Raw genomic sequence first — 15,000 nt, 5'->3', positions numbered from 1 at the left:
GACAGAAAGATTGAACGAAAGAGAGAGAAAAAAAACAGAGAAAGAGAGAGAGACTCCCTGTTATCTTCACTATTTAAGAGGAGAGTGTCTCTGCTGCCTTCCGTGACTCTTGGTTCGTTTTTTGTGTCAGAAAAGTGGCAACAAGTAGACACATTCTTGACACTTTGTGCTATTTGGTGTTTTATGGCGTCCCCGTGGTTACAAAGGGAGACCGCAAAGCTCCATAGCCTTCGCTAAAGCAGTCCCTTGGTAACATCGTGCTATACCACATTTCCATCATAAAACACAGACTGTAAATGCACAGACCATGTTTCTGGTGTCCTTTGACTCACTGGTGGTTATTTTGTGTTCGTGTGAAGCCTTACATTTAGTCATTTAGCAGACGCTTTTATCCAAAGCAACGTACAAAGGAGAAGTGTTAAAGTCAGTTTAGTGAAAGATGTTGTGTAGCTTGTACATTCCCTATAAACTCACATGCAATGAGGAGACGGGTAAAAATGTTAAGTTACAAAATATGTAAGAAAGCATATTTTATTTGACTTAAACTGTACAGATGACATTTATTTATTGGACTAACTGATTTTTGAAACAGCTAAAAATGACATTTATTAAATAGAAAAAAATGAAAGTATTTAAAGATGGAAAAAAGGAGTGTTTTGTAGGTTTACTGTACAAAGTAGAAAACAAAACAAACAAACAAAACCAATAAAACCAAACAAAACAATAATAACATGATAGAGCTACAAAACAATGGAATCCATTATGTCATACCCTGATACAGTGAGTAGGCCTTTTGAAAATGATCAACAATTATTTTACACAATAATGTGACGGCCGTGCCATCTTATTATAATAGCTAATATCTTGGCTTCTTTGGTTCCATTATGTATAATACATTTGTTTTCACAAAATTCAATTTTTTACTACTATAAAAATAACTTTTTTCAATGGCAGTTTTTTCTTTTTTTTCGCAACTTTTCAGTGCAAACATCGTAACAATCATTCGCTTTGGACAGCGAGCGAAAGATCACATTTCAAGTATTGATAAAGAGTTAAAGACTAGCAGAAAAGAGGAGAAAGTTCAGTCTTGATATGAATATGGATAACTCTACATTGCATAGCTCATGCGGCACTTGGTATGACTAGGACAAGGACCAAGGGTAGGTGCTCTGTTTCAGTACCCTTTTGAAGGCATTTCAAATATGCAAGTGCTTTGAAATTGTGCATTTATGAGTTTATTTATTTCTTCTTTTTTTTTCACTTTTGTACAATTGACTCTCTTTTTTAAATTTCTTTTCGTTTCGTTTGTCTTTGCAAGTGCTGCTTTTGCACTGTAACCAGCTAGATGATATGGAAACTCCTGCACCAACCAGGACGAGGCTCAAGAGGCTCTGTTCAGCCAATGGGGATAGATGGATGGATAGATGGATGGATGGATACTGATGGATGGATGTGAACGCCCTACTGCGGTTGACCGGAACAGTGGTTTCTGTGTGCGGTTCCGGGTTCCGATTCCGGAGCTGCGTGGCAGTAGAACTGTGCCTTCTGAGGGATGCGTGCCAGTTTGTCTTAGTGCCGCTGACAAAACCAAAACAAAAGAAATCCTCAAAAATTCAAACCAGACCTGAAACAGGAAGGCCTCAACACACAGAGAGAGAGAGAGAGAGAGAGAGAGAGAGAGAGAGAGAGAGAGAGAGAGAGAAGCACGCAGAATCACACTGGGGTGGTAGGCCCCTGGTCAGTGGAATGCTGTTCTGTGGCAGACAGACGGAGTCTTGAAGTGCTGATGTTCTGAAATGTGTTCAGGATACTGAGGACTCTGTGCTGGAGGTGCCAGTACCATGGGGGTGGGGGATGGGGGGGGCAGTCGTTGCTTAAGTACTTACAAAGACAGTGCCAGTACGGCAGGGCTTCAGTCCTCTCCTCTCCACTCTTCCGCCTCTATCCCTCTGTCGTGATGACAGGAGGGCAGAAGAGGAGAAGAAGAGTTGGATTGTTCCATTTTTTTTGTCTAGAAATGGCAAACTAGGAAGAAACAAACATTTGGTGATAACAATTCCCTTCTCATCCCAAGTCTGTGAGTTCAAGAAAAATTGGGATTGACCTGCAAAACTGGCGTAATCGATAAGCGTTTTTTTTTTTTGTGTGTTTTCACCAGCCACTGCTCCATGCACACACCCCTGTGTGTGTTTGTACGTGTTTGCGTGCGTACACGCAATTACATGTATCTACTATATATGATACAAAGGTCCATAAATATGATTTTTTCCTGTCAATGTCACTATATTTTCGTAACATCGTCTCCTGCTAGGAAAAGTTCGAGAATAATTAGTTTAGTCCCAAAATGCCTTCAAGCGCAGCCGCACTCCTCTACGATCATGTTGGGCACGTCGCGTTTGACGATGTTGTACTCGTCGTCGAAGTACAGCATGGACATGGTGCTGAGTTTGGTGGGGATGCAGCAGGAGTTCACCGACCCCGGGCTCATCCCTCGCATGCGGTACTGGTTCACCACCGCCGTGTGGAAGGACGACGCCGACCCCGGCACGCCGGCCATGTAGGCCGGGCAGCTGCCTTCGCAGTAGTTCCCGTAGTAACCGGGCGGCGCGATGATCCAGTCGTTCCAGCCGATGAGCCGGAAGTCGATGTAGAACTGCTGGCGGCAGCACAGTCCGCCGCTGCTTCCGTCGCACTCCAGCCCGCGCTTCCGGATCCGGTGCTTGCCGTCCACCTGCCGGGCCCGCACCACCAGGAAGGGCCGGTGCGACTGGTCAGTCGGATCCACCAGCACAGGCGCCACGCCGACCGACTCGCACGTCTCGCAGCGCACGTCCAGGTCCTGCCGCCGGCCGCCCTTGCCCAGCGCGGCGCGCACGGCCTCCGACAGCGGGAAGGTGTGCCAGCCGCTGCGCTTGAGATCCACCCGCTTCTCCACGTACGCCCAGTGGGGGGCGCCACTACCAGCGCCTCCGCCGGCCCCAGCGCTAAGCCCCGGCTCCTGGTAGTGCACCTTCACCGTCACCCTCCGTCGGAGGCCCTTCTCGGGTCCGCCGGGGATCAGCTTGAAGTAGAGCCACAGGCTGGCCTGCTGCACAAACAGGTTCTGGTTGCCCTCGTTGGACACCATGAAGAAGAGTTTAGACTTGGAGGCCGCAAGGTCATCTAGGAGGAGAGACAAAAAAACAGACAAAACGGAAGAGTTAATAATGAGAAAGATGGTGCAAAGGTGGCTCTCATTGCTGGTGTCATGAGGATTTTCAACACACATTCACACACACACACTAATGTACACACCACTTCGAGAAAATAGTATCACTTCAAAAGAGAACGTGGAAAGTATGGGGGTTGGCAAACACTTTTAAAAGGTATTAAAATACACTTAACATTCAAGCCTGGGGTTTATTTACGACTGCAAATATTCCTCTGATTTCACTGGGAAGACGCTTTTGTAAAGGTTAACATTGCACTGGAAGCACTCTCTCTCTCTCACTTTCTCTCTCCCTTTCTGTCCCCCCTCTACCCCCCCCTCTCTCACTCTGTCTCCCCCCTTCTCTCTCTCTCTCTCTTTCTTTCTTTCTTTCTCTCCCTTTCTCTGCCTCCCTCTCTCTCTCTCTCTCTCTCTTTCTCTCCGTCGCGCTCCAGGCAATCCGTCACCTACAGTGCGGCGTGTTGGTAGTCCCAGTGGGTTGGCTAGGGGAGCTCTGGGCCTCAGCCCAACTGGCTACAGAGCTGTGAGCCGAGGATGCAAGGGGGGGGGGGGGGGGGGGGGGGTTGGGTTGGGGTGGCGAGCGAGGTGGGGTGGCGGGGGTCTGGAGGGAGGAGGGTGGATGGCGGGTGGGGGGGGGACGTAGGCTCGCCCCCCAGGGGGTTCACCGAGTTCACAGCGAGCGTTCTGAAACCCTGGGGCTGGCGGAATAGGGGGAGAGTGACAGCACAAAGGCCTGCTGGGCGGCATTAAGACAGTGCCGTGGCAGCGGCAGGCATTGAGCGCGTGGCCTTGCCACGAGGGGCGTGATGAGGCAGAAATAAAAGCCATTTACATCACACTGGCTACTGTGCCCCCCCCACCCCCACGCCTCCATGCCCCCCCCCCCCCAAACTCCTCGCCATCTCTTTCTCAGAAAAGCCTTGCATCTCTTTTTTTTCCCTCTCTTTTTTCCCCTCCATCCTGGCGTGGGGTTGTTTGATCCCCTTCAGCGCACAGATAATGACCAGAATGATCTTAAATGCTGGGTTTTACAATTTAATCATATTCCCTCCCTCTCTCCCTCTCTCCCTCCATCCCTCCCTCCCTCCCTCCCTCCCTGCTCTTTTTCTCTGTCTATCTCTTTTGTGAGTGTGGACAGTTTGCATGGCTCGTTTCTGGCACGAGATGAAATGGTTAAATTACCTTGTTTGCAAACTGATTAGTTGGGTCAATGTCAACAGCTTGCTGCTCAAACCATGGTCCTCTCTAGCGAGGGCCCGCCCCATCCCCCCACCCCGATAAAGAGTGGCTTAAACCCACATGAACCTGCCCAGACTCGCTCGCAGCTCGGGTCCGTCCCAAATCCCCTCCTGGCTATACACACTTAGCAGAGCTCGACAGTGACAGATACGAAACAAGTCTCCGGGGAGGTAAAATATGTATTGAGATATATCATGTAAAAACAGTCACAAAGGCGATCAATTCTTTCACACGTTTCACAGGAGGGGGCGGGGGAGGAGAGGGGACGTATTTCACGCAGTCGCACCCCACAGCTACAGAATTTCACCTGACAGGTAGTGCTCGCCGTGCTTGTCCTGACAACGCCTGTCAAACACGAGTGTGCAAATTCATTACCAACTGTTTTCTTTTCGCCCGCGAGTCAGTAAATCGGCAGGCGCCCTGGCGGGTCCCACGCTTAAAGCGGTGATGTTTACTGAGAGGAATTCTTTTTTTGCCTTTGGGGTGCCATGGATACTGAACCCATACTGTCTGGTCAGCGGTCACATGACCCTAACGCCAGGGCTTTCATTGGGCACACCCACCCACAGCTGAAGGGAGCCACAGATGGGATCTCAGTGCCGTCCGTCTGTCTGCCCCAGTGGGGGTGGAGGCAAACGCGGGTGGGGTGGGGTATTGGGATAATGTCTGTGTTATCCAGTGTCACTCGATCCCCCAATCCGAAATAAACCTTGACCAACGCCTTACCCCCCACCCCACCCCACCCCACCCAACCCCCTCCACCCCACCCAACCTCCCCCAACCCATCTCCTGTTTGATTTTACAGTGACGCCCGTTCCAAAAAGGAAACGCCAGCGGAGGTATTAGGGAGACGACAGGAGCGAGTGAGCTGAGGAGAACAAATGGGGTTAGGGTCAGAAGCAACCACTAGGGTGGGCTGAAAGGAGAGCTGTTGCAGCATGTGTGTGTGTGTGTGTGTGTGTGTGTGTGTGTGTGTGTGTGTGTGTGTGTGTGTGTGTGTGTGTGTGTGTGTGTGTGTGTGTGTGCCCACCTGAGTCAACCACTAATCTTCTGTGTGTGTCATTACTCAGTTGTGGCTTTGACTGGGCCAGACCACATGCTCCATGGCCCCGCTCGGAGATGAGGGGGTGGGGGGTGGAGAGGAAGGAGGGGGGGGGGGTGGTGGTGGTACCGGGGGCATGTTTATCCCTCTGGGAAATTTCCTCAAGAGGAATGCTAAGCACTGCACGCCTAGCTGGACCGACCAATGGGCCGACCGGGCTCGCTACAAAGCGTGTCCTCATTTGCAGATTACACACACACACACACACACACACACACACACCGACACACACGCACGCACTGTACTTGTTTCGTATTTTTGTTTTTCTTTGAGCTTGAGCGGAGAGAGAGAGAGAGAGGCTTAACAATGCCTCCCATCAGTCTCGCTCCGCTGTCAAAACATCTTCAGTATCCCGGTCGGCTACTGCGGCGGGATCGGATGACGGGAGAGGAAGAATAAAAGCAGGTGGATGTGTTTGCTGTTTGGGATTGATGGCCACGAGGCCCGGGGTGAGTGATAGCCCGGGCAATAAAAGAGCAGGTCCTGTTGCAAACCCCCTGACCCCTTTTCAGGTGCCTGCCACAGTGAATAATATCAAATAATGACGTCTTAATTCCCCCTGCACTTGGCCGGCTGGTCCGAGGTGGGTTCAGCGGGTCCAGTCGACTACACAAGTCGACAAATGAGAAGCTTGGCGCGCGCTCCTCCTCCTCCTCCTCCTCCTCTGCTCCCAGCCACCCCCCAGTTCCCCTCTCCCAGCCCTCCTCTCCTCTCCTCCTCCCCTCCTCTCCTCTCCTCTCCTCTCCTCCTCCCCTCCCCTCTCTGAGCTGCTCCGCTCTCTTGGCTACGGGACACCGAATCCTCCTGAAACGGCCTGCAGACTGGTGTCAGTGGAGACATGAAGTTGGCACACGTCCTCAACTGACCCTCCCTACACACACACACACACACACACACACACACACACTCACACACACACACACACACACACACACACCCCTCACCTTGGCAGTGATCCCCTTCTCCCCTCGACTCCCCTCCCCACCCCCACCTCCTTGCCTCCCCTGGCTCTGAGCTTGCGGAGCGCGTTGATAGATAAGAGTGGGCCGCTGGCTGGTGTCCGCACGTTAAAACCATTAGCGGCAGAGAATGCACAGCGACGGGGCGCGGATGTTTGTTGTCGCGACCAGTTCACGGGTCGAGAGAGGGAAAGCTCCTCTTCACTCCTCACACTTGTTGATGATGACCACCACCAACACCACCACCTCCTCCACCACCACGTTGAGTTTTCTCCTGCCCACATCCACAAACTCTCAATTTCACTCACCCCTTAGCCCCCACCTTGATACCCTCCCTCCCACACACACACACACACACACACACACACACACACACACACACACACACATACACACACACAAACTCTGGCTCTCTGCTCCCTGACACGATAATGACATTTCTACAAACAAGGCACCCCACGACCCCTAAGAAATTACCCTGTCCCGGTGGCCAAAGCTCCTGTTTTGCGGCAGATAAAGAACCCCGGGGGGGGGGCCTGTTCCTGCGCCGTGCCCCTGGCTCGCTGCCTCCACTCTGGGGAGAGCGTGCCAGCTGGCCCCCTGGAGACACCCAGGGCCCGGGTAGAAGGGCCTGGAGCCAGTTCCACTGGACAATGCTGCGGCTCAGGGGTTCAAAGTTGTCGTCAATAAAGGGGCGGGAAGGGAGGTGGGATGGGGTTGGGTGGGGTAAAGAAAGAAAAAAATGCCTTGCCTGGCTTGGTACTGGCATGGGATATTTCAAAAGCATTCTTTAGAAAACTGCTATATGAGTGCAGTATGCTACTCCCCCCCCCCCCCACCCCCTCTCCACACACACACACGCACGCACACACACGCACACACACCCCTCCCTCCTCTTTCCCTCCTCTAAACCCCTGTCACCCACCACGACTCAAATGTCTCATGCATTATTCCAAGACGTTGCTTTTGTTTGTCTTTTGTTTTTGTTTTGTTTTGTTTTGTGCCCAATGTTGACATATTGGGTTTAGCAAGTACACAGCGTGCTCTCCTAATAATTGCCTGGCTTTTGTTTGCCTTGTGGTGAGCGTGCTTGGGCCATTCTTACTGGGGGGAAAGAAGGGGGTGAAGAAAGCGTCCAGGCTAATTGTTTACTGGGAGGCTGATAGATTTAGACTGAGGAACAGGGGACCAGTTTAAAACGCATAACAATTTGTTTGTTTTCTTATGCCTTTCTCATTATACAAACATAGTGCAGGAGAACTGTGGCCGTAATGTAATCTGCCACTTTTCAGACAGCAGAGTAATTATGAGTGTTGTGTGCATATGTGCTTGAGGGTGTGTGTGTGTGTGTGTGTGTGTGTGCACAAGTGCTTATGTTTCTGTATGCACGTGTGTGTGTGTGTGTGTGTGTGTGTGTGTGTGTGTGTGTGTGTGTGGCATTGTTCCTAGGGGAGGGTGCGATGTTTTCTTTAAGCTTCTCAGAACATGCTCCAAACGTATAATTCATGGAAGTTGAGAGAACGGTCAATTGAAGGTTTCATGTCTCTTCCCAAAAACACTTAGCCTAAATTGATACCCTCATCACTTTGTACACCTGGGTTTTGTCCCAGATTCACTTCTAATATCTGCTCTCAAGTAGGCTACACGACTTATCCTTCTTCGTTTTCAGTCAATTACGGACCGCATACAGACACGCCATTCCTGACCTCAAGAAAATCGATAATTACAGAAAAGAATGGATGTGAGTTATCGGACCAGTTGAATGCCTGTTGCGCTTAAACTGCCCTGCTTGCGTTTGTGGACGAAGCGTTGATTTAACTGCCTCGCAATGGCAACTTAAAAGCCCGATCATGATGGCAGTAGATGTTTCAAAACCACTGGGTATGATTTGATTCCACTGTCAAGGTGAATACCAAGAGCAGGACAAGTCGACGTGACATGTGCCGCAGCCATATAGCTGTTGTAGCTGTTTATGGGACAAAAACGGGTTTTCCTGTGGCAGCCTGTCTTTAACGGTAGTAGGCTACATGCTGGTAAATTGATTTAACACAGATTTAGAGACCACCTCTGTAGTCGTGATGGATCTTACAGTGCATTGGTAATGTGATACACACCTGACTCTGCGAAACTGATGATTTCCGATGTTTCCTCCTGGACTTCGTTGTTGTAGTTTGCGTGTCCATCGAGGTTAGGGATCTCCACCCTGCCGTCCTCTCGCACTTTGCCGGCGTGAAGTTTTCTCAATGCCGTGACCATCGCCGCCTTAGGGATGGGGTGCGTGATGTTGGGTCTCTCCCGCATCTGCAGCCTGTTCAAAATGTGTCGTTTTACCGCCTCCAAAAAGTCTATGTCGAGTCGGTCCGACTGTATGGACTGACTGAGCCCGCACGACGCGCACGACTCATGGGTCTGCGTTTCCGCACCCGGCGTAAGGGTGCAACGAACACACAATAAGCAAACCGCAACGTATGCCAATATTAAGATGTGCCTTTTCATCTTTGTTGTTTGTCCAATACGTAATTTCCCAAGCGAAATGAAACAGATTACAAGTTGCCTCGAAGTATGAAATCCTCGAATGCGTTGAAAGAACGTCCTTACAGATTTGTCATCCCAGTGGAGACAAACGCAAACACAAACACAAAGAAGTATTCAGTCGACTTTTCAACGACAGATTGTCTGTCACGCATGAAGTCCAGTCCATGAATCCCAGTTCGATTAAGTAATAAGTCTAGAACAGCAACACTAGACTGAAACACAACTTCCTGAAATTACTCTAACATGGACACGTCTTTGGTCATTTTGAGTAATTGAGCGTCAACTATTTGTATGCACACCGTAACACGCACCTTTGGTTTTCACTCTCCCTTTGACGTCTCTTGCAGTTCTCAAATGTTAAAATATTGTGACAATCCACACATGCGATTCAACGAGTGCCGCTTCTTGAAGAAGTGACTGACACATCAGTGCATGACATGTCATACTATGGCTTGAGACATATTAAAACACTGAACAGAGGTTATCTCGCAGTAAACACGCTGTTGTGACAGTTGCAAAACCACTGCTACGCCTGACAAATGTTGGCAATCCTTTCTATCGGTAGGCAGAAAAGTCAGATCCCATTTAAAGACAACCACTACAGTGATCAAATCTTCCCTTATCGCAGCGTTAGAATCCACTTCCTTGCTTGAAATCGAACGAATGCGATTGCGCTTTCTGCATTCGAAATAGCTTCGTGCCGTCAGTGTGCAGGACGGTCCGGTCTGCTCCTAGGGACCAGGCAATGTGCTTGCGCTCCCAAGGAAGTGATGTTGTCCTTGGCTCTTTTCTCCCGTGCAATCACGACACTGAGACACTTCTCACTAGAACTTTTTTATACAGGAGTACCACGTGCTATGGGATTTGCTAGCGGCCAGGGGTGATGAAATAGGACTTGCCCATAATCAACAGCACACGTAGTCTGCACTCCCTTCATACGGCGCATTCTGATGTTTGAACTTAGGAGAGAGAGAGAGAGAGAGGGGGAGGGATATGCTATGCGTTTGAATTTCCATGACTTGCTCACATGGCCCGTGTTAATGTCACCCACAATTACAGCAAATAAAATAAATAAATTCTCCTGTCTCCACTCAGCGTGGAGACAAGTTTCCAGAGCTCACTTCTATGTAAACGTTGGACAGCAATCAGTCAATATGGTAATTCAGGCGGTTGTGCATCTTATTGATCCCGTCATGAACGGAACCTGAGATTGCCTGTAAAACCACGCTCACCCTAGAAATGTATGCAGTGTAAGCCAATAGGCTCCCAGAGACCAGACACGGTGCTACTGCCCGCTTCAAACGCCACTTGCAATGAGATCTACAGCGCCAGTAACACTATCTTAGTTATGACACGCGTCAGTCAACGGAATGATTCACAAGAGTCGTCTCCTCACAGGGGCAATGTGTGTTAGAAAAAGCCATACGTTTCCCATTTTGACAATGATTTGAATGGGCCAAACTTTCTTCTCTCTGTTGGCACAACAGCGTTTTTTCCTCACACAAATAACCAACATTTGAAACGAGTTTAATAGGCCTATGCAACTTGTCTCTCCATTGGCACAGTTGAGTGTATTGGTTTTGGACAATAAATAAGTATTATTTGACAATCTAATCTTAATATAATGCTAATAGGATTTCCAGTAGGATGCTCTGACTTGATTTACCTTTGCGCGAAACGAGGAGTTCTCTGAATATTAGCCTTCTGATCATTCTGGAAGAACTACCGTTGGGAGTGCATTATTGTTAAACAGCGCCACCTTTTGTCTACACACTTTAACTACAGAGTGGTATAGACTCGCCTGCTAGCTCTTCAACAAAGTCGCAGCCTAATGACATGCAAAAAATATTTTAGTCCTTTTAGACATGAATATTTTTTAGACATATGAAAAAAGAGACGAATAACTTATACCAGCGATAAAAGATAACTTAAACACCCATTCGGCTTAACCGCCTGTAAAAAGTAAATCTGAAATCTGTTTGTGGAAAGTAGTCTGACCGGATGCCGGTGTGAAAGTAAGCTTCTAATAATAACGTTAGTGTGTTGCTTAACAGAGCCCAGAGCAGATACCTTGATCTAGGTTAGTGGGCCAAGCGAGTTGGCGCATTAAAGATCATGTCTGGATTACTGTACTTACTTTTCCAGTCACTTAGGTAGACAATCACTTGCGTTGCTAGACAGTCACTTAGGGCCAGTGAGAGCATCTGTGAGAGGCGAGGGTGTCTCTCTCCCTCTCTGTGTGTGTACATAGCCTACATATCTCCAATTGGATACTTGTGTTTTGAAATATCTGTCGTTCCAATTGGTAATCCCTATATTTAAAAAAAAAGGGAAGCAACACGTAACCTTAAAACGTTTTTATGTTGCCGAAAAGGTACTATTTAGAGCCCTTTACTTGACAGGTTGTTTTTTGCTTTCCAAGAATAGGGCCCTTAGGATTATTATTAGTGGGGTACACAGAGCCAAATGGTTTACAGGGAGATTTCAGTGTGCAGCCACGGATAGCACAAAGTGAACCAGATGCATGATACAAAGACCCTCTTACCAGTAAGCCATTGAAAGATGACATACACATTTTGTCCAGTGGTCAAGTGAAGCACTTTCTTAAACATACGATTGAGCTGGGGTAAAACAAGCATCACATCCCTTTCACAGTCAGTCACCTGTCTGTCCTCTGATTGAGTTGATTACATACGGATGGACTACACTGTAAATCGGCAAATCTATAAACAGAGTATGAGTCATACATACAATGTCATCATCTCTCCTCTGAATTGTTATGAAAGCGCACATGGCCCACACATTGGCAAAGTACTCGGTCATCTAGCGCCTCCTTGTGGTAAACATAGAAAATTGTTTGCAAACCATAGTTATGTACAGTGGGGAAAATAAGTATTTGAACCCCTGCCGATTTCGCAAGTTTGGCCACTTGCAAAGAAATGTGTGATCTATAATTGTAATGGTAGGTGTATTTTAACAGTAAGAAATAGAATATCAACAAACAAATCCAAAAAACTGCATTGTATAACATTTATGACTTTATTTGTATTTGATGCAGAAAATAAGTATTTGAACCCCCAAGCAAACAGCAAGAATTCTGGCTCCCAATGACCAGTTATGTGCCCAAGAAGCACACAGATTAGTCCTCATTAGGCCTAACAAGGTACACCTGATCTCAACTGGTGATGTGTATAAAAGAAACCTGTCCAAAGAATCATACTTCACACCTTCAACCTCACCACCATGGGCAAGACCAAAGAGTTGACCAAGGACATCAGAGATAAGATTGTAGACCTGCACAAGGCTGGAATGGGTTACAAAACCATTGGCAAGCAGCTTGGTGAGAAGCAGACAACTATTGGTGCGATTATTCGTAAATGGAAGCAAGACCAAACAACTGTCAATCGCTCTAGGTCTGGGGCTCCATGCAAGATATCCCCTCGTGCGGTATCGGTGATCATCCGAAAGGTGCAGAATAACCCCAGAACTATACAGGGGGAGCTTGTGAATGATCTCCAGGCAGCTGGGACCACAGTCACCAAGAAAACCATTGGCAACACACTACGCCGTAATAGTTTGAAGTACCGCAGCACTCGCAAGGTCCCCCTGCTCAAGGAAGCACATGTACAGGGCCGTCTGAAGTTTGCCAATGAACACTTAAATGATTCTAAGGAGGATTGGGAGACAGGATGTGGTCAGATGAGACCAAAATCAAGCTCTTTGGCATCAACTCGACTTGCCGCGTTTGGAGGGGGAAGAATGCTGAATATGACACCATCCCCACCGTCAAGCATGGAGGTGGAAACATTATGCTTTGGGGCTGTTTCTCTGCCAAGGGTACAGGACGACTCCACTGCATCGAGGGGACTATAGATGGGGCCATGTAATGTGGAATATTGGGCTTGAACCTCATTCCCTCACATTGAAAACGCAACCTTAAGGATTTGGAGAGGATCTGCAAAGAGGAGTGGACCAAAATCCCTCCTGAGATGTGTGTAAACCTGGTGACCAACTGCAAGAAAAGTCTGACGTCTGTGCTTGCCAACAAGGGTTATTCCACCAAGTACTAAGTCATGTTTGCTAGGGGTTCAAATACTTATTTTCTGCATCAAATGCAAATTAAGTCATAAATGTTATAAAATGCAGTTTTCTGGATTTTTTTTGTTGATATTCTGTTTCTCACTGTTAAAATACACCTACTATTACAACTATAGATCACACATTTCTTTGCAAGTGGCCAAACTTGCGAAATCGGCAGGGGTTCAAATACTTATTTTCCCCACTGTATACAGTTCTATTTTGTGGACTCTCATATCTAACCATTGCAAATAAGCACATCAATACCATAATATGTATGCGTAAGGTTCTACAGTGTATACAAAGTAAAAATGAATGTCAAAAATAATGTTTTAATGTAATGTATGTTTGGTTATAGTCTGACATGAAATAATCTCTATACTCTTTTATATCTTTTATACTTCCAAAGTCTAGTCTAGATTTTCACTTTAATAAAAACAATTATGGGACAGGTGAACTCGTATGCAGTGCATTTAGGAGTAAAACTTCCATTCCATTCATTCATCCTTCAACTGATTTCACATTTTGGCAGGTATTTCATTACATTATTTATTACATTATTTATTTATTTACATTTATTTAAAAAAAGGTAAACAACAAGTCAACCCTTCTTCCTGGTCCTTTCCTTGTATGTATGTTTCAAAATGTGCATATTAGCTGGTTAAAGATCGAAAAACAAATAAAAACAGATTGATTCAGGGAATTTATGCATTGCAACGAATTTACAACAGTGATAGGTTAATACTGATAACTGACATTATGTGGTTAAAAACAGACATTTTACTGTGACTAAATGACTAAAATTGGGCGATAAAATGATAATAGCAACAATATGAGGAGTAACCCGCAAGCATAAACAGTCATTCTTTTGCTGGATGAAGATTTCATCTCGAAATACAGACATTCAAATTCAGATACAGACATCCTTTCACAGTGCATCCAATGAGAAGCTGAAATTGACCATTACGTGAGGCAGGGAAATGTCATTGGATGTAAACAAGCAGACTTAAAGCTGGAATAAGCAGCAGGGCTAACAAGTGCAAACACACACACACACACACACACACACACACACACTCACCCACATAGTGCGCAGGATTTTTGGAACAGCTGGAGTATATATATATGAAGGTTTCAATGAATTCTGTGTATTCTGCATTAGCAAATGCCCAAGAGTAGGAGATGTGCTCCTGTTGTGTCCGCACAGCAGGTAGACGCCCCCTTGTGGGAGCAGCAGGCAGGCGCGGCTGTAGCAGTTGGATACCAGGAGAGCCTCAGGGAAGAGCTGCTTCTCCGAGTCACTTTATTTGTGGGACTTGTTCTTTGTTCTTTTTAATAGAAAAAAACCCTTCCGGCAACTTGTAACATGCAATATATATCCATGGGAATAAAATAAAAAAATCGGTAACACTTTATTTGGAATCTACAGAGACTTTACAGATTGTTTGTTGAAATTCAAGTCTTTTGTAATTGTTGAACAATTCCCATTGCCATTTGTAGATAGTCTATAGGGGACCATCCAAATGAAGTGAATTATGATTGCTGTTCCTGGTCAAAAACATTGGTTACATCGTGGCGTCTTATTGGTTTCCGTAAAGACAATGCTGCCTATCGCATCTTTAAAACAGGGTGGTTAAAAGCATACATATAAACTGTGCATTGGAGATTCATTTATTATATTTACGCAGTCTGAGAAATACTGTAAACCTGAGACCGGTGCGAAGTCCCCCAGTTTCCTATGGGGCCACACCACACTGGCCACGCTTAGAATTTTTTTTTTCCAGTGCATCATAAACACCCAGTCAAGAAGGGTCATTTCTTTCAGATTTTTCTCACAGAGAAAATAATAAACTTAATTTGAAAAAATATATATCTTAATG

The 15,000-nt window shown here is 46.8% G+C and overlaps 2 protein-coding genes across 4 annotated transcripts in view; both read right to left on the bottom strand.

The window, feature by feature from the left end:
* Window positions 1–500: 500 nt before the first annotated feature.
* inhbb (inhibin subunit beta B) lies at window positions 501–10,011 on the bottom strand. Its single transcript, XM_012829438.3, has 2 exons — window positions 8,623–10,011; window positions 501–3,162 (listed from the first exon to the last, which is right to left on the bottom strand). Exons 1-2 carry the CDS (start codon window positions 9,002–9,004, stop codon window positions 2,351–2,353), a joined length of 1,194 nt encoding a protein of 397 aa, XP_012684892.1. The 5' UTR covers window positions 9,005–10,011; the 3' UTR covers window positions 501–2,350.
* Window positions 10,012–13,655: 3,644 nt separating this feature from the next.
* si:dkey-3d4.3 (leucine-zipper-like transcriptional regulator 1 homolog) overlaps window positions 13,656–15,000 on the bottom strand; it is a 15,198-nt gene continuing 13,853 nt past the window's right edge. For all 3 annotated transcript variants that reach the window (XM_031582368.2, XM_042709763.1, XM_042709762.1), the window contains one exon: window positions 13,656–15,000. This exon is cut by the window's right edge and continues 629 nt beyond it. The gene's annotated coding sequence lies outside the window, so the exon portion shown is untranslated.

Source organism: Clupea harengus, chromosome 2, assembly GCF_900700415.2.
Source record: "Clupea harengus chromosome 2, Ch_v2.0.2, whole genome shotgun sequence".
NCBI lineage: Eukaryota > Metazoa > Chordata > Actinopteri > Clupeiformes > Clupeidae > Clupea > Clupea harengus.
The sequence above is the reverse complement of the archived record's forward strand: the minus strand, read 5'-3'. Positions and strand labels throughout refer to the sequence as shown.

Coding starts and splice junctions, on each gene's coding strand:
- inhbb (XM_012829438.3), bottom strand. CDS start 9,004: ATGAAAAGGCACATCTTAATATTGGCATACGTTGCGGTTTGCTTATTG. Junction 3,163..8,622: donor CATCAGTTTCGCAGAGTCAG/GTGTGTATCACA, acceptor CTCTCCTCCTAG/ATGACCTTGCGGCCTCCAAG.